At 40.3% G+C, this 25,493-nt stretch overlaps 1 protein-coding gene across 3 annotated transcripts in view; it reads left to right on the forward strand.

Annotated features, from left to right (window-relative positions):
* The window catches only part of ITPR2 (inositol 1,4,5-trisphosphate receptor type 2), a 241,136-nt gene that overhangs the window by 75,244 nt on the left and 140,399 nt on the right, over window positions 1-25,493 (forward strand). For all 3 annotated transcript variants that reach the window (XM_083859206.1, XM_083859207.1, XM_083859208.1), the window contains 8 exons: window positions 39-290; window positions 1,175-1,319; window positions 2,225-2,375; window positions 16,068-16,261; window positions 18,525-18,657; window positions 19,563-19,620; window positions 21,145-21,310; window positions 23,229-23,402. In XM_083859206.1, the coding sequence (XP_083715332.1) occupies window positions 39-290; window positions 1,175-1,319; window positions 2,225-2,375; window positions 16,068-16,261; window positions 18,525-18,657; window positions 19,563-19,620; window positions 21,145-21,310; window positions 23,229-23,402 (1,273 nt within the window). The remainder of the gene's footprint in view (window positions 1-38; window positions 291-1,174; window positions 1,320-2,224; window positions 2,376-16,067; window positions 16,262-18,524; window positions 18,658-19,562; window positions 19,621-21,144; window positions 21,311-23,228; window positions 23,403-25,493) is intronic.

The following is a 25,493-nucleotide window of genomic DNA, read 5'->3' on the forward strand; positions in this document are numbered from 1 at the left end:
TTGAATACCACGTTATTACCTTTTTTTTTTTTAATAAGGTACCAACTGAACCTCTTTGCAAGAATGTGCCTGGACCGCCAGTATCTTGCCATCAACCAGATTTCTGCCCAGCTGTCAGTAGACTTGATCCTCAGGTGTATGTCTGATGAAAGCCTCCCCTATGACCTGCGGGCTTCCTTTTGCCGTCTGATGCTGCACATGCACGTGGACAGGGACCCCCAGGAGTCTGTGGTGCCTGTCAAGTATGCCAGATTGTGGACTGAAATTCCTACCAAGATCACGATTCATGAGTGAGTTGAAAGTGTTTCAAACTAAAGTACAAAAGATCTTCGTAGGGTTAGTCGTAGAACAAAATGATTATGGATGTCCAATGCCCAGAAAACATATGTGTGAAAAGGTATTTTGTTGCAGAGCATGGAACTATTAATTATTGTTACTCTTGGAAACGTCTGTGGGCAGCTTTCAGTCATTAAATATTTAAATTTTATTTTTCACTATGTTCTTTTATTGGACAAGCTGGGGAAGATGGAGTGGCCTTTCCTCAGACCAGCTGCACTCCAAGTATTCCAATTGTGTCTCACATGGCAGGTTTGTTAGGCTGGAACTTGGTTTTATACCCCAAGTTCAACAGAAAGCCACAGCTGGGAACCCAGAATTAAGACAACGCTGTTGTCCAGAAACAGCTCACAGAGGCTTTGGTTTTCACTTAGTAAAGTATTTAAGCATGTGTTAAATTTAATTTTAGAATAAGGACCACTGATTTCAGTGGAAACATTGTCTGGCTCCACTGATTTGTTGAAGCAGCAGCACTGGAATGCTCCCAGCCAGGGAGTATCTGGCTGGAGAGACAGAGGAGGAAGCACAGCAGTGCAGCAGGCAGTGTTGTTTCTGTTAATGACCTTGTTGAATTGCCACAGCAGGATTTAAGAGTCCTATCTGCCACAAGAGTGGTATTATCCTGTCTATGTTCTTCCCATTCGCATCAAGCTTTCCTGGTACTGTTGGAGGGAAGGTTTGTACATCCACTTTCCTTATCTCCAAAGAGCTGAACTGAGTAATTTCAGAACATCATCATCAGGTTGTTTTTTTTTTTTTTTTTTTTTTTTCTTTAGTGACAACTGATCCTGATATGACAGGTGTTTAATTTTCCTTCTTTCTGTGCCTTATATTGTAGGTATGATTCCTTCACTGACTCTTCAAGGAATGAAATGAAGACAAAGTTTGCACTAACAATGGAATTTGTAGAAGAGTACTTGAAAGAAGTTGTGAATCAACCCTTTCCATTTGGAGACAAAGAGAAAAATAAACTTACATTTGAGGTACTTCTCAGCTATCTGCATCCTACTTACAGAATTCCTCATTTCAGATAAGTTGACGTTGCTTCTTTCAAAATAAAGCCATTTGCAGAATAAATGTAGGTGTAAAATAGCCTAAAGAAGCACCTGTTCCTAATGCCATTGCTCTTGGTGATGACTGGTACCACAGAAAATAATATTCTTGTCTGCTGTGTTTTTCCAACCTTTCCTTCCTTCTCCTGAGGTGGCTGCATTTCAGTGGAGAGGAGAGAGGATTTCTAGGGGGGTGAATGGTGAATATTCCTGCTCTTTCTACATTAGTGAAGTAACTTTTAAGGATTCTTCAGTATAAGTTAGTTCTGTTTTCAATGAAACACTCTGAATAACTTAATCCTGTGGTTTAAACATTGTTTGAAATTCCTGACAGAAGCTTTACATAGGCCTAGATTTTCTAGGTTCAAATAGCAAAGAGTAAAGGGGAAATGTTTGCAGCTTTTGTAATTCTTCCTCCAACCTACTTCTCTTTGTTGCTTTTGCCTCTGGTCACCTGAAATCACCTCTGTGCGAACTTATCACAGTCATCTTACTTTTCTTCTGACTTCCATCTTCCCCAAAGCTTCTGCCTCTCTAAATAATTTCCCAGAGTCTTCTTGATCTTATATATTTTCACAGATGCAATTTTATCTTCTCAAGACTTCCTAAATCTCACATTGGTTTTGCTGTCTGCTGTAACCTGACTGACCAATTGCTTTGTCCAGTCCTGACAAACATTTAATGTTGCTGGCCTTAGTCCAAAAATCAGTGGGAAGACTTGTGCTAGTTTGAATGCACTCAAGATCTGGATCTCTGTGGAAGTTGCTGTATGAAATACAACTGAAAACCACAAAGGCTGTCAGTACTTCTTCATTTTTAATTTCTTTTTCTCATAGGTGGTACATCTGGCTCGAAACCTCATATACTTTGGCTTTTATAGTTTTAGTGAGCTTCTCAGACTGACCCGGACACTGCTGGCAATTCTAGATATTGTTCAAGTTCCCATTTCGTCATACTTCGAAAGGCTGAGCAAGTTTCAGGATGGAGGTGAGATGAGCAGCAAAGACTGGTATTCCAGTGGGTAATTAGCTTTTTAAGTTGGAAATAATTTATGGAAAATCTCATTACTCTTTCAAGGTTCTGTATTCACACATCAGCCCACCTACAGGAATGCATTGCAGGGGATATTAAGATGATCAGCTAAAAAAGAACCTTTTTGAACAGACCTGCATCCTTCATGACTTGTGGGTACTGCCTTGGTGTTGCTGCTCCTTTGCTTATTTGGAACTTTCAAATTTTGTTCTAAACCTCAGTGCCCCTTGCTTTGAACATCCTGAGGGAGTTCAAACAGTGTTCGCCTGGGCACAGGGATTACGGTGGCTCATCTGTGGCACAACTGATTGATAATCTTCTTAGCACTTCACTGAAAGGGAGAATGAGATGATTCTGGTCCCACAATAGCAGAAGTACCCAATGGAAGTCCAGAGGAGGCCATCCTCTGCCTGTGTTTGTCAGCTTACAATATTCTTTTGTGAACCCATACCCCAATGCCTCTGACAGCCCTGGAACTATTCTTTATGTCCCACTGCCTTTCCTACCATGGTTTAAAACTGGGTTGAAGAATGAGCATGCCAGGAAGGTGCTGAAACACAGCACTTTAATTTTCCTGTGTGAGTGGAAGAGAGGTGTGACAGTTGTGTGGGCTGAGGGTCCAGAAAACCAAATGATGGCAAATTCTGTTTTAATATGTAGCTGGTGTTGCCAGCCAGCTGGCTCACAGCACCAAAATGGATGAGCTGTCCTGTTGGAAACAATTATTTTGTGTTTTCTCTGGGAGGCCTTTTCCCAGCCTTGAGTTTTTCTAATCATCAGTTTGCTCAGTCACTCCCACAGATGCCCTGCAGGAGTGTGCTGTTCTTCCCAACTTTTTTTCTTCTTTGAGGTTCATACACTCTGGAGAGGTATAGACTGTCATTGTCATCTCTGAACCAAGAAGTCAAATGGTTGGTTCTCTTGATCTTCTCTCTGTCACTGCCAGCAGACTACCGAAACCCTCTGGAAGTCTTTCCTGCAATGCAGTGCACACCAAGTCATGCTGTAGCTGGCTGCAATCCCTTTTCAGCACTAGAGAAAAGACTGTATGCCCAGACACTTGGAATTATGTTTTCCTTTTTTTGTCCCTGAAAGACTGCATTGCAGACTCTCTTCTTAAATGGCTCTGGACACAGTTTGACTCCAGACACAATCTTGGCATATTGGCAACATGGGACATGCAGATGTGGTTTTTCTGCTTAGTTCTCACTCTTCCCAAGCCTTTAATCCTGATTATACATCTTGTTCAGTGTTTTTACTCACATTCATTACCCATAAAATCATGTTTCATCCTTAATTCCCCTTTATTTCTGTCAAAGGGTTTGCTTTCAAGCTATGTCAGAGAGGAAGGAACCACCCACTAAGTGCAAACAGACCTGCTCTCAGTTATATGAATTTCTTTAGCAATTCCATGCAAATCAATAAATCTGCTTTGAAAAAAATGAGTGTGAAGGAATGCTGCAAATGACACCACCATGCAAATAGAAGCTCAGTAGCCTTTTTAGAAATGGTCAACCATGTACTGGAGCCTTGTTGGAAATTTTTTTAGCAGAAACCTGGTTTTGTCTCATGATGTTTCAGCAAAAATGATGCAGAACAAAGATTTTTTTTTTTTTTGCTTTGGCCTTTGTACAGATTATTTAATTTTCTTTCCTGCTGTAGCTGTCTCCATGGCTGTTTGCCTTTCCAACACTGACCAGTTCAGGTCAGGATGTGACAGTCCATGAATGTCCTTTTGGCAGTTACCTGTGGGTTGGTTTTGTTTGGTTGGTTGGGGTTTTTCTCCTCTTTCTACTAACTCTGTCTAGAAAGCCCATTGCTTTGGAGATTTTTTTTTTGCTGGTGAGGTCTGTTGTCAGTCCTGTCTGCAGTCTTACAGGAGTCTGGAGATACTGGCTGAGCTGTGCAGTCTTAAAAACAGACATTGAAAATTTGCTGTGGCAAGACAATGTGTCTTTATCTAGAAACAGCTGTAAGACTTCATGGAGAGGCCTTCTACAGTCTTAGTAAAAGTAAAGGATGTCTTTGGATGGTCAGATCTTTTCTTCAACCTCCCTCTTCCTTTCTGATTGAGAAGCTATAAACCACATAAACCCTGCCTTCGCTTTGTACTTGAGACAGAATGATCCTGAACATATAACTGCTGTGTCCAAGCATCTTCCCTTTCCTCCTGCTTACTCTGGACGTACAAACTTACCTGCCATGAGCTATAAAGATGGATGTATCACAGGGATGACATTTAAGCAGTTTAATAACTCCTATTCACTGTTTTTGAGCACCCAGCTCATAGAACTTCATGTTCAAAGGACACATTTCATGTCTGAAAATCACATGACTCAAGCAAAACAGGGGAGCACTTTTCCTTAAGGAGAACCACGCAAGAATCAACCAGCATCACATTAGTTGCACATTTTACCACTGAGGGGTGGTGCAGGGCTGGAACCTCTGCATGTGTTGGACTGTAGATGATCCCAAGGGTGTGTCCAGAAGTACAGGTGTTCCCTAGGTCCTGTGGAGTTTGGATCCATCTTGTCCAGGATCCACTAGGGATCCTGAGGAATGAACAGGCAGGCGTAGAAATTGGTCTTGGGAAATTTTTGTAGATCTCCCCTCACTCTGAAAGGAAGGACTGTTCACCATGCAAAGCTGTAGGTATACATTGGTTTTCAATTTTATAGTAATTATAAGATTGTACAACAAAGGTTTCCTTCTCCATTTTACACAGATATCCTCTCTTATAAATCTGTGTTGCCAGAACATGTTGTTTTATTAGTTACCTGTCCTGGCTTTTTATTCTCTCTTTTAATTTATGATACTGGTCTCCTAGGCTATTAAAAAGGATTAAAGTAGAAATTATCTCAGTCTGGACTCTTTTAGATTTTGGAAAATGTGATGGAAGTTTCTAAAATCAGAATGGTCTGTTGATTTTTTCCAGCAAGTGTTTTCTTACTCATAATTTCCATAAAATACAGACAGATGGATTGTTCCCTGCCCTTTTTCAGGGTGGTGGGAGCCCTCTCTCCAGTCAGGTGGGGGTGAGTTCTTGCCTTTAGAGGAGGTCAGACTCTACTCTTCCATATATCTCCAGACTGCAGCATCCTCTCTGGCAGCTCCAATACTTAAAACAGTCATACCAAGCCTTTGCAGAATATTGCAGGTAGGTGTCCCTCCAACACATTATTACTGTAGGGATGTGCAGGTTAACATAGTTCCTTTTTAAAGAATAAAAAACTTCCCTGAGTTCCAAAAATCATTACATTGATGTTCTTTAAACAAACAATCGAAAAGATATGATTGTTTTTGTTGTGATTTTTTGTATATGTTATGAATATATGGAAATTTAAATTTTGGAGTTTATAGAAGTTGTGGGACTTTGTTTGGATTTTTAATGTTTGTTGGTTGAGTGTTTTTGTTTTTTAAAGCTTCCAGTCAGGGATCACAAATGTCTAGGCATAAGCTTTAATTCAGTAAGAACATGTATTTCATTCCTTGAGCTTAGGGCTTTGAAGTGTAGCTCTAAACTCCAGTTTTGACAAACACTGAAAGCCAGTCATGATGCCTGAGAGTGACAGTTTATTGGTATAAACAAATAAGTTTAAATTTTATCAAGCATTAGGGGCATGATCCTGTAAATCTTTTGTAGAAAAAGTGCTACTGAATACCAGCTTAGGTTCTGTATATTTTAATTTTCATCACTATTTAAGTGTAAACTTACAGAGATTGATAGTAAATCTATATTTAACTACAAGATTTTGTCAATAGTTTTGCCGATTCAGAAATGCAGCAATTTTCAAATTCTAAGAAAAATGACTTGAAAAGAGGTTTGCCCAAATAGATAAGTCACATAATTCCTATTGTACAGCTTGAGGAGATAGAAGATATCTCTGTAGAAGTTAAGAATTTTGGTCAGGATTTATGTATTTTACATGATAGGTTTTATATTTTAGTTTTCTTAAAATGTATTGATTTCTGTGGGAAAATCAGTGCTGAATAAATCTGAGGACAGGTAGGTTAAGCTGCCTTTCCATTGACTTGTTCCATGTCAGTAGCAACAAAAGCTTCCAACATCTGATTCTGGTAATGTGAAGTTGTTGGGAACTGGTGAGCTGGATTCCTGCCTGGTTTGACCAGTCCACATTGTGAAAACTGTAGTCAGGATTTTGGGAAATACATTAATGATGTGTGGAAGAATGTCGTGAGTCTTGGCTGTGGAAGGCTTTCCTGGAGGTGTGCATCTCAGAATTGAAAGAACCAAATTTTCAACCAGCAGTCTTGAGTCTTCTTCTCTGTTTAATATTTATTTCTTGAGCACACCCACTTACTTCAGTATAACTAGTTGTTAAGTAAGGAATTATATATGACAAGTGCTGAACTGTTGAGGCAAATCTGCAACATGGGATGTATTTTTAGGCTTAGTAGAAGTTGCATGAAGACTTAATTAACCTTTTACCTTAAGAAGTCCTTTTCCCTCATTTGCTTGAATTTGGAGCCACCTTGGTGGCTGAGGTAGTCCTTGACATTTTCTGTGGGTTTCTCTGTCTTGGTTTGGCAAAGATTCTAAAAACACAGAATCATAGCATGGCTTTGGTTGGAAGGGACCTTGAAAATCATCTCATTCAAACTCCCTGCCATGGGCAGGGACATCTTCCACTATCCCAGGTTGCTCAGAACCCCATCCAGCCTGGCCTTGGACACTTCAGGGATCCAGGGGAAGCCACAGCTTGTCTGGGCAACCTGTGCCAGGACCCCTCACCACCTTCAGGGGGAACAATTTCTTCGTCATATCCAACCTAAACCTACTCTTGTCAGTGTGAAGCCATTGCCCTTTGTCCTGTTGAGCCTTACATTATTGTAAATGTTAAGCCTTACTTCCTCTAGAAAGCTTAATTTTGATGCCACTGTCAGATATTTTAACCAGAATTAAATTTAATGTGCATGTAATTTTCATGTGTGACCTTATTTCATGAAGACAGATTGGAGAAAGCTGGCTAAGAAACATTTATGAGACAAGATCCTGTAAAAAGTAAGGATGTATATTTTTGGAAATGCTTCTTATCTAGATTGCACCCTAAAAACTAATTGACTCGAAAATCTTGCAACCAACTTCTTTTTTTGTTTCAGTCAGTGTGTCTTAAATTTGATTATTTTTGTGGATATTTGAAGCTGTTTTCTGTTTCTTTTTTTTTTTTTTCCTTTTAAATTCTAAAAAATATATATGGATTATAAAAAATATACTACCTGTATCCTAAAGAGTTTTTTTTTTTTTTTTCTTAAGGAGAAAATGAGGTTTTCATTTAGTAGTGCTGTCATTCTGGCACCTTTCAAGAACATTATAATCTCTTGCAGTTTTAATTAAAAGGTAAAGTCATTGCTTTCCTAGTAAGTGCACCCTGCTGTATCATTCCAGAGTAAGGAGCCAATCTGCCTTGTCCAATACTGCTAATTTATTCTCTGTGAATTAAAATGCACATCCTTCTCTAGGTGCTATTTGCTTTTTCAAATAGCTGATTTTAGTCAAACCATGCAACTACAGCATATGTCAGGTCTGAAAGAGGAAACAACGTGGTAGTAGCAGCAGGTAAGCTACACATTTACCATGCAGCTCAGTGCTGTTTAGTTACTGTTGTTTGGGAATGAGAATAATGGCATGCCAGGAAACACATCCTTGAATCTGAGCTCCCTATATCCTGAGATGCCGTTCACAGCGCTGGACACGAGCTGAGAAAGCCCTCAGTGGTACAAACCTGGGTTATCCGCAGAGTGTCTGTCCATCAGGAGCTCTACAGTTCTCCTGAGCCAGTGTCCACTGACATCAGTGAGAGTATTCTGGTTTCCTTTGCTCATTCTTTTTGAAAAAACGAGTTTTAAAAACTGCCTATAATGAGCTTAAATTGCTCCTACCTCTGTGATTCTCACGTTAAATATGTTGCCGACAACTGCCTAAGGAGATGCCTCTTTTTACCTGTTCAAACTGTGGTCAGATATCCCAGCTGCTTCACGTTGTGGCTGGCTCTGTATCTTGGTGGTGTGTTCCTCCTGCAGACTGAAGGAACACAAGATTCCATCCTGCCGGGGGCCAGAGCAGGGGAGACCTCACCTTCTCCTGGAGGCTTCAGTGCAGGTGAGGTCTGCTGCGTTCTCTCTGCACAGGAGTGCTTGTGTTCTGTGTGTCAGGGGACTCTTGTCCAGACTTCTGTCACTGTGACACAGCCCAGGAACCTCCTCAGCTCCAGCTCCAGTTGGGTCACGTTTCCTTCCAGCCCTTTTGGCTGCAAGTAGAGGTAACACAGTGACTGGAAGCACCAGTGAGGCCACTGAGGGTTGAGAACAAGGCTGCACCTGCCTTTTCTGTGGTCTCTATGGGTCCTCTATGTCCAAGAAGGACCAGATTTCATCCAAGACTATTAGAAATCACTCCACTGTTTCTCAGCCCTGCATCTGTGTCTGCTACCTGCACTTTTGTCTAGTTAACAATTTGCAGTATCTTCTTTGAGGCATACTTTGATTAGCAGGGCTAATGAGGCAGTGGCTGCCTGGCAGACTGGAGCAATAATTTATACCAGCAGTTTACAAGAAAAGAAAGGTTACAAGAGGAAAAAGGAAAGTTAACTGTGTTAGTCACAGATATCTACAGAGAAGAAACTGCTGTTCAGTGCAGAGTATTGCCAGACCAAAGGGTAGGTCAGTCTGAGAGCTTAATTCTGTGGCATGAACCATTTCTCTTTCCTCTTTACTCTTTCCCTCATTATAAGACCTGTGCATTAATGGGATTCCCGGGACCATTGCTCTTTAGGAATCAATATCTGTCTTACAGATGTAACTCAGCTAGGAGGCTTGATTCCCATGGTGTTTTTTACCCTCAAGGCCAGCATGCTGATGTATGTAATTTTTCCTTGGACTAATGTCTGTGGCATGAAAGTCATGCTTGACACTGCTTTGTGGTTTTGGGGATAGGCAAAAAGCCCAGAACCTGCAGAATGTCAGGAGAGGGTGAAGTTTGCTGGAGTTTCACCATGGCTGGGCAGCTGAGAGTTAGTATATGAAAAAAGGAGGGTTTGTGGATATGTTGTGGTGAAGTGGAGGCTGGAGAGGCCAGATACACTCAGGGGCTGGGTAGCAAATATACATGCATGGCATATTGTAAGTTTTTTCCTTTGTTTTGCCTCATTACTTCTGAGGACTCTAAAATATGGAAGTCATGCCTCACTATGTGTCCTTAATGCCAGGCATTAGGTTTTCTGTAAGCCTTACCTGAGGTCAGCTAGTTACTGGGGGATGAAAAACGGTTTAATGAAGACATAAAGTGTGATTCTTGGCCTGTTTATAGTAGGTTCTGAAGTCTTTATGAACAAATTCTGTAGAAAACCTGTAAAAATTAATACCTCTTTCACAAACAGAGCTGTAAGGCTTTAATGCTTCTGGCAAATAATATACAGCTCTAAAGAGTTTGAAATAAAATGTGTTCCTTTAGGTAGTGAACTGTCGTTATTATATGTCCTTAAAATGGCTGTAACTTTTCATGCAGAAAAATTAAATTGCATGAAGCAATACAGCCAAATCAGCAAAGAAATTTAGAGCTAAAGCTGCCATTGGATTCTTAATCTTGCCCTTGGTATTTAAACACTGCTGCACACATGATTCCCTGACAGTGGATCCCCGAGGACTGGTGGTGTTGTGTGCTTTAAGATGGCACTGAAGCTTTCTTTGGAAAGTTTTTGGTGGAGCAATAGTGTAAATCACCCTGAAATCCCCAAAGCCAGTGATATTTGGAGTTCTGCTGTTGTGAATACTGCCTTAAAACCTGTTGAACACACCTGCACTGACACATGGGTTGAGACAAGGTCCTGTGTGCTGGTTTTGGCTGAAGTGTCAGTGTCCTAATCAAAAGCATGCTCAGGTTTGATGACATCAGAGAGTTGTTTTTATAACTTAATAGCTACATAGACTATGTGAGAATTGTCATATTTTTGTAAAGCCTTTGATTTCTTCCTCTTGCCTCCTCTTTTTTTTTTGTAAGCAAGATTGAATAATATATTTGATTTTTATGGGCAGGTTAATGAAGGTTGTTGGGGCAGTGGATGCACGTACATTTGTCTTTTCTGGTCATTAACAGATTTCCTGAAGATCTGTTCAGGTCTTTCAGTACCTGAAGGGAACCTACAAGAAAAATGGAGAGGGACTGTTAACTCCAAGGGCATGAAGTGACAGGACAAGAAGAATGGCTTCAGACTGACAGAGAGAAGGTCCAGATGGGATATTAGGAAGAAATTGTTCCCTGTGAGGGTGGTGAAGCCTAGCACAGGTTGCCCAGAGAAGCTGTGGCTGCCCCATCCCTGAAATTGTGCAAGGCAAAGCTGGATAGGGATCTGACAAACCTGGTGGAAGGTGTCCCTTTCCATGGCAAAGGGGTTGGAACTGGGTGGTCTTTAAGGTCCCTTCCAACCCAAACAGTCTATGGTTCTATGTGGCAGCTCCCATTTAGGTACTTAGTTTCCAGAAGCATCAAGCATCCAACTGGTCCAGTTCCTAATGAAAGCTGCTGTGTGTTAAGATCCTTTTGAAAATATGGGCACTTGTAAAATTTCTGTGTAGAGAGATGAGCAATGTGGGAAACTGTTCAAACTAAATATAGCTGAGCAGTTTTGAAAACTGAGTCCTAGGAATCCATCTTTCATCCCTCTGTGTTGAGGAAGACTGAACAGTGATGATAGTAAGAGCAAGCTCTGTCCCCCCATGGCAACGAGGGACAGATCAGGTGCCTGTAGGTAATTTTTAATTAAACAAGGCTGCATGTTGCTTCCCTTGCATCCTGGGGATTTCTGTGGAGCAGAGGACTGCTGGCTCTAAGGGTATCTGCCAGCTTTTGAAGCTTCCCCCGACTATTCACACTCAGCTTCTGCACGGTTCTCTGCACTGTGTGTGAAATATCCAAAATTCTGTGGGTCCTGAAGAGCAAATTGAGGATGCTCCATAGCAATGGGCTGGGAACAATTGGAAGAAAAGGCACGAATTGCCAGCTGCCTCTGACAGTTGTTTTTCTTACTGAATATGGTATTTTGTCACTTATCATCCATACTGTATTGCATAGCAGATTGTTGTTTACTTTTATATTCTGCTTTTAGAATTTTTGCAACCAGTAAATGACTTATCAAGAAAATATGTTTATGTGGAAAATGAAGTGTCAAATTATCCAGTGTTTCGATTACTTGGGTGGTTGTTATTTTTTTCCCATAATTGACTCCTCTGAAAAGCCTTTCTTCTCAGAGAGGCCGCTGTGTTGTCAATCGTGCCAAATTGTATGAGATTATGTGCTACAGTTTTGTGACAGAAACTGATACTCATTAGGAAGTTGTGATCACTGTAATAAAAAGTAATGAAAAGGAGATGCGCAGTTGTCTATTCAAAACATGACAAGCATTCTCTTCTTTTCTCTTCTTTCAGTGTCTGTCAATCTACAGCTCCTTTAAATTACCACTCGTGCATAGTGAATTCACTCTTCCATTGACTAATTTTGTTGAGACTGTACATTCAATAGGAGACATTTCTAATGGGTCCACTGCTTATGGAAGGCTTTTGGCATCTGACTTATCTTGGCAGAGGGAGGAACAGAGAAGAAGGGAAAATTGGAAAAAGATTCAAGGAGATTTGCTTGCGTTCTTTTCCTCTGTTGGTCAGTCACGGCTCTGAGCACTTCTGCAGCAGTTTGCTGCTGAGAGAAGTGGTTGGTTGCACACATTAGCACCTCACAACATTGCAAGGACTGTTCTCTCCCTGCCACGCTTCACAGCCATATATAAATGTTGGTACCTTGACCTCAAAGAAAACAGCCAAAGATGAGGTCAGCAGGTTAAGGGTGGCAGTACCATATGGAGGCATAGCTCAGGCTTCTCTTCACTTATCTCTAGGAAAGTGCACATAAAAGTAATCAGGGTTCACATCTACTTGCTCTCTCTCCTGATTTATCTCAGTTATCTAGCTGAGGCAGTAAGTTAATTTTTCCTTGGTCATTGGTATTCAGGAAGCATTTTGGAGATGTGACTAAGATCAGAGCTCCCTTATTTTAGTCATTGTGTGCACATTGCTAAGAACTTAAATCTCTTTTATTGAGCCAGTGTATTTTGTCTTGCATTGTTGCAGGCTTAGCTGACAGAGAGGCAGTCCCTTTTTAAGCTGCAGTAACCTTCCTGCATGCCTTACCTCAGGGAAGCACACCCTTCCCTGCTGGGATAACTGTAGAGAGGCAAGACTGCTGCTGGCCCCTCATGCTTGTGACTGACAGATTTAAATCCATGCTTAACTTGGTCCAGGCTTCCAAGGCTGGACAGACAATGCTGAGCATCACCAGTGCTGATTACTGGAGGATCTTTTGGAAGAGAAGCTGTTGCCCACTCCTTATGTACATGAAAGTTCTCCATGGCTTCTTTCACAAAGTAGAGCAGCTCCTCTCAGTGTTGAGACACATCAGCTACTTCACTGCCATCCATGAATGGCAGTGCTGCCCAACTGCTGTCTGCTCCTTGGACAGGGTTGCATTTCATCAGCAAAACATAGTTGTTGAAATACCTTTATTGAAAAGAAGTGCTGAATTGCTCCAGTTGCTGCAGCATTTTAGCTCTGGGAATGTTTTCTTCAAGCCTTCTCTGAATTAACTGAAAGTTATAGTCAGCATCAGGCAATTGGTTAAAAAGTTCTCCAGTACGACACCTTGTCTCCCTGCTGTTATTGACAGAAATAATGCAGTATTGAATCACTACCCATTTCAGCTGTAAATACTGAACTGGATTATGTAGACTTTTCTCTTACTAAAATCCTTTCCTATGCATTAATGAAATGCTGTTTGAAATGGCAAGGATGATAAGTACCACCTTAATCCTCCTTCACTTTCCCACCTTTATCTTTTGAGATCAGTTGCATTAAGGTCAATAGTGAAGGAATGCTGTGGAGAGAGGGTTTATCTTTATTACTGATGCTGTTGGGAAGTAGCTTCATAGCTGCCTCTCACTGGTCTGTGCCACCTTTGACCAGTGGTGTTCTGTGGGTAACAGGAAAGGACTGCAGTCACCTCATTTCTTTTTATTCCTAGGTGCTTTTCTAGGCTCCAGTATCACATTAGCTGAGTGCCTTAGAGTCTTTGCAGACCTTTCACTGTCTTTCCTAGAGGTGAAAAGAGTGGCTTACTCATTTATGGAGGTCGTCCTAAAATGCAGAGACAGTGACTAATTCATTTTTCACGGAAGGAGTTGAATCCCATTTCCTGCCATGCCTATGCAGTAATAGCTGACAAATAAGCAAGATATGGTCTGGGCAAAATCCCAGCTTGCTTTCTCCAGGGACATGAGGTCCACCTAAGATGTTGTCTGATATCTTGTCCAAAAGACACTAACTAACTTTCTTGTTAGCTTTACACCGGGTAGATTTCAGTCAAGGGTGAGCAGGAACTTTTTAAGATGAAGTGGAATTCTTCTTCCTCATTTGGGACAAACTGCAGTTATATCTTGTTTTTGAGAAGAATATCTTCTGGACTTGTCTTAGACCTAAGTGGTTTCCTTATCATTAACCCCACTGACTGAAGTTTGTTTTTAAAGAATTCCTGAGCTTTACAAATGCCTTCTATTTGTATTTCCCTCTGCACAACTGAGCAAAAGGAATTTTGAAACAATGAGAGAGATGATGATAACTTCTCAACTGAGGTGTATGGCCATGATGCAGCTGCCCAAGCTACAGGTCTTGTTGTGGGCTTATCTGCCAGCATTACGACAGAATGAAATGGATTTCATTTATTTCATGGTTTGAAGATGAAGAAAATGCAAAATATTGGTTTAACTGAAGGTACTTTAAGGGTTGAAGGTCCTCCATGTAGTACTGTAGCTTTGCACAGATACAGAGTGGTGGTCAAAACAGATACTTGTTTAGCACACTGGGAGAAAGGAGTTGGGGAGTGGGAGAGAGATATCCATCCCATGTTATTCCCACACTGTTTTATTTGACTGGAAAGGAAAACACACCATTTTCATTTTGTGTCATAGAGGGTATTAGTGATGATTTTATTTGCTTTATGCCTGTGTAAGCAGTTAGAACTTTCTGTGCCTGCCTAATGTGAGGTTCCAGCCCACAGTTTGACTTCTAGGTTTTTTTTCCCTAACATCATGCAAAATCAGAAGTACATTTTCCCCCTCCTCTCTTTTTTACGGACTTGAAGTATTATTTTCAAAAGATTGATTCAGAGTGATTGCACACCAGACCATATGCTGAATGGGACCTCAAACCTGACACTAATCTGCCTCGTTCACTTTGAAAAAGCACCCTCTTTGTGTGTTTCCCTTTTAAAGTCAGGGCTAAAGGCATCCTCTTTCTATACACATTATAGTTGAGCTATATGGATTGAAGAAAGAATGGAATAAGGGGAGGATTTTACCAACAAAATAAAATCCAGCCTTGGCTTTTTACAGCAGATTGTCTGGGAAGAGGGTTTCTTCAGTGTGAGTAAAGCTTGGCCATGGCATGGTGATTAAAGTGTACTAAAGGACAGACTAGAACTATTCAGGCTTCTGTCAGCAAAGCTATATTTCCTAGTCTTTTCTTTGCCTTTAGTGTAGCCTAGGTCCTGGCACTCTTCCACTGAAGGGATGCTGTCATTCCTTTCCTTTCTTCCATTCATTCCTCTCTGTGCTTTGCAAGAAAGGAAACTGATTCACTTAGGTAGGTAGCACGATATTCTCACTTTCTTGTCCCACTTTTGCAAGGAAGTCACTGATTCACTAAGATATTTTTCCCATCAAAATTCACTATAAAGACCAGTAAAAACTATGGAAACAAGATGTTTTTTCTTGGTAGATTTTGCAGTGTACCATTGCAACCTGGATAAAGGTTTTACCATGTAAGTGTTAAATAATTCTTTCCCTCATGAAAAACTTACAAAAGGCACTGTGATTCCAGATACTGGTTTGACCTTCAGGACAGCCTTCAAGCCTGGCATTCTCCTGGGACTCTTCTTTGAAGGGGGATGGTTGGCTGGTTGTGTCAGTTGGGTTTGGGTTGTGGCCTGTCATTTGAACCACACAAAGAAATTGATCAGACTGGCACAACCTCATCTCTTTTCTGTCTTTCAATGTGACATATAAAACTCCTCCCATGTGTCTCAAAATTGCAGCAATATATGGTATTAATAAAATATCAATAAAAGTTTTCTAATGATAAACATAGTCAGGTACTGGAATTGCTTGCCTAGGGATGCTCTATAATACTGGATATGCAACACTCAGTTTGCAAATATTCTTAAAAACGGGTTAAACAAACCTGTTTAAGAAATTATCTTAGATGTGGATAATATACCTTCAGGCAAAGGAATGGGTGAGATTTCTTTAGATCTGCTTTTTATCATTTGTTGAGCATGTTAACAGAACTCTGGAAATATTTTGGCATTTTTACCATCTGTTGACCTGTAAGAAATGATATCTTGGAAAATCAGCGTAGGAAAATTTTGCCTAATTGGGTAATTTGAATGAACTCAGGAACTGAGGGCTTCTTTTTCAATATGCCTCTTGAGACTGGAAAGGGATTTGGCATCATGGGTGTAAGTGTAATATATAGTTTTGTAAATGTGTTTTAATTCTAGGAAATACGTCTATATTTTTGTTTAATGCACAGGGAACAATGTCATGAGGACCATCCATGGAGTAGGAGAGATGATGACCCAAATGGTGCTGAGCAGAGGGTCTGTATTTCCTCTCAGTACCCCTGACATACAGCCAAGCATTCACCCAAACAAGCAAGCCAGCACTGCAGAGAGTGAAGATGTGATCGTAATGGACACCAAACTGAAAATCATTGAGATTTTGCAGGTAATAATGAGGGGTGGCATATTACATAGGAGTCATTTCACAGTTCTTTACTCACATAATTGCCAGTTCTGTTACCTACATTCTCACTATTCACTGGGCTGCTCATGGTAGAGGTAACTCCTTGATATGAAGAAGAGGAGTCCTCTGTGTGAACAGCTGTATAGTTGCGGTCCTCACCTGTTGTACCAACTTCAGCTTTGGAGGAACAGGACACTGCAGAAAGTTTCTCACTGTAACTGCAATGACAGAACTTGTCCTCTAACCTGCCTCACTAATGTTTCCTGAAGACAGCATGTTTGTTTCTAGTTTCCTTCACATTCAATTTGATTGCAGCATTTGACCCCTCTGTTGCAGTAGTTGGATGAAGGGCAGAATTGGCCCTGGCCCCACTGAGGTTGTGCAAGGCTGCACATTTCTGTGGTGCATTTAATGCATTTTGGATAACAGTCTGTAGGCTGCTGTGATTTCTCCCAGCTGACCTGACAAGCTGTGTGACACCAGCCTGCCTCCTGAGATGCAGTTTTCACTTTGTGCTGTTAAGAAGTGAAGTGGCACACACTTGGCCTGTGTATTGAATCCCAGTTTCTGCAATGCTAAGGTCCTGAAGGAATGTTTCAGTGTTTTCTATAAATTCTCTGGATTTGTTGGTACCAGTGTCACTTTTGGAGGATTCCATTTGTTCTGAGTGCTCATAAATTATTTAGATTACTCTAATTACTTGTCATCAGAAGGACTATCAATTGTTAGAATACACTCAATACTGCATTCTTTGGTTCCAGGCCTCCTTTACTTCAAAACTTACAGGGGAAGACAGAGTGTTGTGAAATTATATGACCTAAATAACACCATTCACATGTACTGCTTTTCATTTTCCTTGTTTTTTTGACTGAATTTCTCTCCATACTGTCCTGCTTTATTGGTTGATGCCTAGGAGGATGATTCCAGGACGTTGTCCTGTGCATTCCCTGAGGGAATCACGTTTTGTCTCATCCTTTTCTTTTTCACAGCACATTCATTGCAAGAGCACTCAGGATTGAAGAGCACTTAATCCTAATTTTTTACTTAATCTGTGGTTTGTTAGTTAAGGATTAATCACATGGTCAAATTACTTCAGCTAAGCAAGTGGTCATATGCTGGATGAATCCCAGTAAATGTGCATATATATGATCCTAGCTCACAAGAAATACAAAATAATTCAGTTTCGTTTAAAATGCAATGAAGAAGGATTAATTTAAATCATGTTACCTTTCATTACTGTGTTATTAGCCTCAACGGCGAGTAAGAATATTTTAGATTTGTTGTATTAACATGCATAGCAAGTACAATGGTGATTAAAGCTATTCTGTTCTCAGAAATATTTCTCAGTTTATAGTAATTTAATTCTCAACATATCTCCCTATTGCTTTAAGTAAAGACTGTTTAACTTATGATTTCTATTCTGCCCTCAGCCAGAATTAAACAGATGCTCTGATAGACTTAGCTGACCATGCATGGACTTGGGAAATATTTATTTTTAAAAATCTTTCTTGTATAGATCTGGGGCAACTTAATCATGGAACCAAAATAGACCAGTCCTGTTGCAGTGGGTCTGGGAAGCATGTTTGGCTTTAGCTGTAGATCAAAGAAACAGGTTGCCACCATTTGCTAACTTTTCAAATCACCTGTCACCTCAGCCTTGGAAACTCAGCATATGTCTTTCATCCCCACTGATTGTAAAATATGTTAAATGATCTTAAAGATATTTGATTATGTGCTTACATTTCCTGTGGGTGAAAAGCATCCATGTGTATAAGTGTCAGCCCTTAATTTGGTACTAATGCTTCCAGCCTAGTTATTTTCCTTACTATTCCAATGTAAAAGCAGCACTTCCAGGTCTGAATTAGAATTTTTCCTCTATGAATTTCCAGTTTCACAGCTGAGGAATGAAAAGGCATTTTTCAGGCATCTGAGAGCGTGAGCCTTGAGCCTGTTGTGCTTGCTCTCTGTTCCACTCCATGGGGCATTGGAATTCCAGCTGAAATATGAAATAATTGATGTCAGTGTGGGTTTGAAGGTTCTGATCTGGCTTGCAGGCAGTGAGGACAAGGCAGCATGTTGGAGCCCCTGGACACACCCAGTGGTGCTCAGCAATCCATAGAGCAGAGTTCAACATGTCTCAGGATGGGCAGGGTGAAGAAAGGAATCACAGAAAACTGGAGAATGTAATGGATTGTTTTTTCATAGTAGACTTGAATTAATTTACTTCACTTTTTTTTTCTTGTAGTTTATTCTCAGTGTTAGACTGGACTACAGAATATCCTACATGCTGTCTATCTATAAGAGAGAGTTTGGGGAAAACACTGAAAATGTTGACTGCTCTACATCATCCCCACCTGACACGCCAGGGACTGCCTCAGGTAAACCTTGCTATTTTCTTTCAATGCAAATTCTGAGTAGGCAACTACAGACACTGAGCTCAGCTGCAGCAGAAAACACAGGCTGCTGAAAGTGGAAAAGCTAGTGAAAAAATAAACATTTTTAGGAATTCCACAATTTTTTTTTTTGCTGGGCTGTCCTCCCCTAACAGAAAAGGGACTCCTTTTTCCCCACCATGATATTTTGTTCTTTTATTTGTGCTCTTTCCAAAACACTGAATGGTGACAAGTGGAGAGTGGTTGGGGATGGATGAGAACAGGTTTAAGTGAGGTTAACATGGTACAAGAATGATTTGGCTTTCCAGGGAGCCTTCCCATGCACACAGAAGTGCTCAAAAGGTCTGTGTGAACACCTGCAAGTAGAGGAGAATTGCTCTAGTTGGAGGTGGGCATATGTATAATACATAGTACTAAAAAACTTAAGGGGTACTAAATCTTAAGTAACAAGTTATATTAAAGCCATTCTAAAGCAAAATGATGGTGTGATAAATAACTGGGTTTATGGTAAATATTCTAAAGTTAATGTATATGCTTGGTTGGGGTCAACTCATGTAAGAAAAAACATAAGAGTTTGAGAATCTGTGTCATTTGTAGGTCACTGCTGGTGGCTAGCACAGCTCCTTGCATCATGTGGCTTTGGTTCATCACTACATTTCTCTTCCTCAGGAATAGTAATACACAATTTAACTCTGCCCCATAACCTGTTTGCTCTCTGCTACTCTTGCAGAAAGCAAATTTTCTGTAGTTGAGGAATGACTAGTTAGACCTTTACTTGATACCATCTGCTTTAAAAAGGAACAGAATTCCATTTTGCTGTGCAGATTAAATGATGATCATTAACTTTGTAATTTTTTTTAAATTCATTTTTTTAAACTTTTTTTTCCCAGCAATTGTTCCTGACATAGATGAAATTGCAGCTCAGGCTGAAACCATGTTTGCTGGCAGGTATATTCTCTGAAGTTTTACCTCTATGTATATTGATATATAACATCAATATTTCTTATGGCCAATCTCTGTTCATTCTGTGCTTGTTTTTATAGCCCTTTCTCTTCCTTTGCCTGCTTGCTAATGGCATAAGCCATATTTGAACAGAAACGTGCCAGGAAAGACCTGGATTTCAATCAAGCAAACAGCCCAGCTGGCCCGGATGGCTGTGGGATTGGCTATGACCACCCTTTTAGTTGTAAGAGAGTTGGTAGAAAGTTTTTGTCATGTTCCCAAGGGCAGCTGGGGAATGGTATAGAAGTGTACTGGGCTAAACCACACTAATTTTCTGTTTATTTTATAATGCCTAACATGGGTGCTGAAAAAAACACTCTTTTTCTGGTGTGTCTTATGTCTACAGCCCCAAATTTCCTGGATCAGCAGCTTGCTGTTGACCCTCAGTATTTCTCAATGACCTGTTGTCATTGCACTTGGTGTTCAAACTCCTTGAGAAAACAGTGTCAACAGTAATCTCTCCTGTGATTCCTTAAATCAGGAGTGGCCACTTGCCATGATCTCCTGGTCCACCAGAGGCCTGTAGATCACAGCTTATGCTTGCAGAGTTTTGGAAAGGATTTCAGCTATGCTGTGAACAGAAAAAAATAACCCATGGCAAAAACTCACACTGGAGAGTTATTGCCATTATCACTATATTGGTTCGATTTTATGGGTGTAATTATAATTATACCAGTAAAAATTAATTCCATTTAGACAAGCTCATAGACTTTAAAGTTTTTTCTTGGAGCTAAGGAGAAGGATCTGCAATGTGGGCACTGTGATCTTTCCTCTCTCAGTCCCTCATGCATTCTGAATCTTCACCAGCACAAGCAATGCCTCCAGGCCTCTCCTGAACTCCCATAATGTAAAACAACACACAGCCCTTGGCATCTGCATCTTTAAAATTAACAGAGAGACCAAATGGTTTCTTGGAAACATTATTTCTGCTTTGATATGTTAAGTGTAAATCTGCTTTCTGCCATTCCACATTATGAATATGATTCCAGAAATATGATGCTTTTGGCAATTCTTGCTATTTTTGATCTTACTTTTTCTTAAATGAAATTTTAATAGCAGCTGAAAAGGGAAGGAGTGAAAAGGAAAGGGTCAAATTAATCTGTGATGAAATGCAGTTTACTTATTTTATTTTGGATTGAGGATGAGCCTGGCTCAACTTATCCGTGACATAAATGAATGATTTACAATATGGATTTTAATCACAACGTTTGACACATTTCATAGATATACTTACCTCTCCTCCATGGTGTCCATTCTGCTACAGGATTGCTGCAAAAATTGTAGTATAGAAATCCTTATAAAATATGTTGAAGTCATATTTATAATTTCCTTCCTGCAGCATATTTGATTTGATTTTAAGAGCTCTGTTGACTAAAGATTGTGTGTAGAGGGATATTTATCTCAAGACCTTTTATTTTTTCTTGTTTACTTTGCTTTATTTGCTCCTTTTTTTCCCTGTTTCTGTTGCAGAAAGGAGAAGAATGCAGTTCAGCTGGATGATGAAGGGGGCAGGACTTTTTTACGGGTCCTCATTCACCTCATCATGCATGACTACCCCCCGTTGCTCTCAGGGGCTCTGCACCTGCTGTTCAAACACTTTAGCCAGAGAGCAGAAGTTCTGCAAGCATTCAAACAGGTATGGATGGGCTGAGGGTTATCCCAGGGAACTGAGCTCAGAGAGCCTTTCCAAAGGCTGCTCTGCTACTTGAGTTGCTGTTTGTTGCATGACAGTGTTACTCCCCTCAGAGGTCAAGTATCAGCAGACTTCTTTGGCTGTATGTGCTGGTGTATATTATAGTTCTGTGCCCCCAGAAATTGTTATTTCTGACACTGCATCCATTAGGGAAAATGGAAGTCTGTGGTGAGCCTCTCACAGGGATCCCTCAGGGACAGAGCCAGTGCCTCATGTTTGGCAAGTCCTAGCAGTGAGACTTCCCTGTCTTCAGGGCAACTCAGGCTGGGTATTGTTATTTTGTTATTCACCTGATGCTTCTAATTCTAATTCAGGTGTCTTTGCACGGGGCTCTCCTGGCTGATACAGCTATGCCCAAATAGCAGGAAGGCAGGGATAGAGCCAAGCCTGTTTTCAGCTTTTATTCTGTCCCTCTGGTAGCAGTGCATGTGCAGGCTCCATGTGTCCCTGGATTAGGATGGGGAGATCTGATGTCGTGGGGCTGCACCACAGAGATGCCTCTGTTACGTAACCCTTCATAACATATGTTGATAAGAACATCTGATGCTTAATTCAGGAGCTGGGTAGTGTGTTGTCTCATCCTTATGTAAGGTGGGGAGGTTTCTCTCCTGTACAAACAGATGAATGATGAAGACCTGAAAAGCTTTTGTTTAATGTTTTTGTTGTGCAGCATAATGGCCTCCCACCAGGTATTTAAAGTTAGGCTGTGTTGGTTAGTTGCATAAATAGCTGTTATTCCCAGGTAAGCAAGGACTGATTTGCTTAACATGTTTTTGTGGAGGATGGAAAAGGCTAATGGAGAAATAAACAAAAAAGACTGTAGAGCACATGGAATAAGAATGCCTGCAGTTGAGCAGCATTCATAAATTCTGTAAAATAACAAGGTTTTGCTAAGCCAAGAGAGATGATTATGATTAAAAATTCATATTACAAAACAGTGAATATTTGCCTGGATGTAATGTAGTTTTAAAAACACCATCCCTATCAGTGTTGTCAGTGACCGTAATCTTTTACATGAGTATGATTTCTTAATAGTGTTTATTAATTTACTGTAAAGATTGCTGGTAGTTTTTTGGCATATTATCTTCATTAATAATCTTGGGAGAACAGAGAGCATTACAAAGAAAGAGAATGTGTAGGTCGTGCTAAATCAAGAACTACACATAACAGTGAAAAAGCCCAGATAATTTGAGCAGTACAGAAAAAGGAAAAAAATGAGATTAATCTTAATAAGTGGCAGCCACTCAGATGGTGAGAAATTGCATGAACCCAAAAGTCAGTTTGTCAGCTATTCAGAGAAGTTTTTCTAAGCTAGCCTAACAGTGTGAAAGTCTGTTATTTTTCAATATTTGATTATGGTGGTGTAGGAGATAATTAAAATTGCTGGCCATTCTGACTTTTCTTTGGATGTCCCAATCCCTTGTCATACCATCCTTTTTTTCCTTTTTCTTCTGAAGTACAGTGCAGAAGCAGTAGCTATTTCTAACTATTACTTTAATAGTGTGTAACTGTATTGTTTAATGCCATGAGAATCATGATCAATGCATCAGAGCTCACCCTGCACAGAACTCAAGAGCCTGTAAATCTGCCCATGCTGAAAATGTTTTGCAGTGTATTCAAGGTTGAGAGGATGTTGTGAATGTTGTAATTATCCTGTTTTGAGTAACTACAGTCTCTGGCTCTGCTAAAGCTTTTTGAGGAATGAGGGCTAAAAGCCTGTGTGTGCCATGTTTCAATTGCACAGGGAAGGTGGCACAAGGCACCTGGAGAAAGGCTTAGAATGGGAACTGTTAAACAAATTACCCAGCCACAAGTGCTGGTGCTACTGCTGTAACAGCTTTACAATTTTCTCCATTTCCAGGTTCAGTTGCTGGTGTCCAATCAAGATGTGGATAACTACAAGCAAATCAAGGCTGATCTTGACCAGCTACGTTTGACTGTAGAAAAATCAGAATTGTGGGTTGAGAAAAGCAGCAATTATGAGAGTGGAGAGGTGGGCGACAATCAAACCAAAGGGGGAGAAGAGCCAATGGAGGTGGGTTTAAAGCCTTTGCTGTCAGAATTGTTTCAATATTGATAGGTAGTTTTATGAACAACTGCAAAATTGTGGTCTGGTTAAGCAAAGTGGCAAAGTGAGAATGTGAAGTATTCTGGCTGACCTTTAGGAACTGACAGAAAAGGAAATAACACCTCTGTTACCAATGTATTCAATGGTATGGATTTCTGGGTGCAAGTCACAGTGTGCAGCAGCACACTGGAAATAATCTGGGAATTGTACGCTGGCAGTTGGGTTGACTTGCTGGAAGAAAAGAGGACTAGACAGTGTCCTGCAAGTAAGGGAGAGAAGCACAATCAAACCCATGCTTTCAAACATCACAAGTAATTCCACTCTTCACCACATGAGAACGACCTAAGAATGTTGAGATTTTGTACGTGAACTAATGTTTTAGTTTCTTTGGCCCTTGTCCTACCACTTTCTCAGGATATACTCTTTGTACATTCTATAATAGTTGATGTAGAACTTGAATCTAGGACCATGAAGACCTCTCTCTCTCTTTAGATTTCATTGTTTGGATTTTTTAAATTTTGCTTTTCAGTGCTAACAGAGGTCACCGTTTAATTATTTAACTCCAGCATGAGCTTTTAACAAAACACAAAGTTTTGCTGTGATTGAGGTTTATGCCATAAGAGTAGATAGAGCAAGCTTTTCCACCAACATTTAGTCCCACTTTTCCCTTTTCATCAGAGGAGGTAGGGAGAAATGAACAGCTGTGATTTCTGACCCAGCATTTTCCTTGTTCTCTCTCCTGGTGCCAAGAAAGATGGGTAAGGAAGAAGGGCAAGTAGAAAACCAAGTAGAGATTATACAACATTGTGAAGGCCACACATTAGGAAAAAGCTGGAGCCATGGAGGAGAGAGAGGATGCTTGCAAATATCTGTGACACACACATGGCCTTTTAGATGGGAATACAGATTTTTGGTGGCTTCATGCAGGGGCAAATCCAACACTTCGAGGAAAAATCCCAAATTCTTGCAGCAGTGTAGGTCCTACTCCTTCTCTGATCTATCTTAGCTTGATTTTCTGATACCACATCTTTAGTGGTGTCAAAATTAGGGAGGAATCTGGAGTTGGAGCTTAAGTATGTGGTATTTCCTTCTTTCCTCAATCACAGCTCTAGTAGGAAAGAAAATATTCCTTTATATATTTAATGAATTGAAAAGACATTAGGGAAACAGAAAACAGGATTGTGTCAGAATTACAAAGTTTTTTAGCTAAAATAGAGTGTAATTTATTTCCCATAAATTAGCCTTGATAGCAAGGAAACTCCAGGAAAAGGGGGCAAAACAATGTGTTTGAACCAGAGGCACCTCTCAATGGGATATTTTGAGTGTTTTTTTCACATGACGCACCTGTGGGTCTGTATGGATTAGCAGGGCTTTGGTAGATGCACAATATTATCTCTGGCAGATCAGAGAGATTATTGTATCAGAGCAGTAATACGTAATCTGCTGCTAATTCCCTGAGAGCTGTGCCAAGTTACAATAGCTCAGAATCTTGTCCATCTTTTTTTTGCCCCTGCTAAATTCTTCTTTAACAGTGAAGAGGTGTTTTTACCTGGCAAAAAAATAACATTAGATAGTCAGTACTCTCTTTGAGGTCTTAAATCAGATGTAGGAGGTGTGATGCTGGGCATGATCTACAATGTGTGAAGCAGGTGGCTAGCTTTAAGCAGATAAAAATCCCATGAGATCCATTCTTCCTTGGAATGGATACTAGGTATTCAGAGCTGGATGAACCTCTGGGTCTTTAGGGAATATGCCTCAATTGCCTGTGTTTAATTTTTCCCAAACAACATTAAAGTGTGCACAAGGACATAAATGACATTCCAGAACATCCTTATATTAAGCCCAAGTTTCTGTTGTCACATGAAGCCTGTTGAAAGATGTGCATAAGAGTTTAAAAATAATTTTTTAAACTCAGGAATTTTTTGCCTGAGTCTTCCTGGATAGTTGTTTTCACCTCACTATCATAACCTGTGGATTTTTTTTTTCTTATTTTTTTAAGTCATAAGACTCCAGAGATGGGATTTATGGAAAAAATACCTAGTTCTTATAAAAGTATTC

The sequence above is a fragment of the Zosterops lateralis genome (genome assembly GCF_965231275.1).
Source record: "Zosterops lateralis genome assembly, chromosome: 4".
Lineage (NCBI taxonomy): Eukaryota > Metazoa > Chordata > Aves > Passeriformes > Zosteropidae > Zosterops > Zosterops lateralis.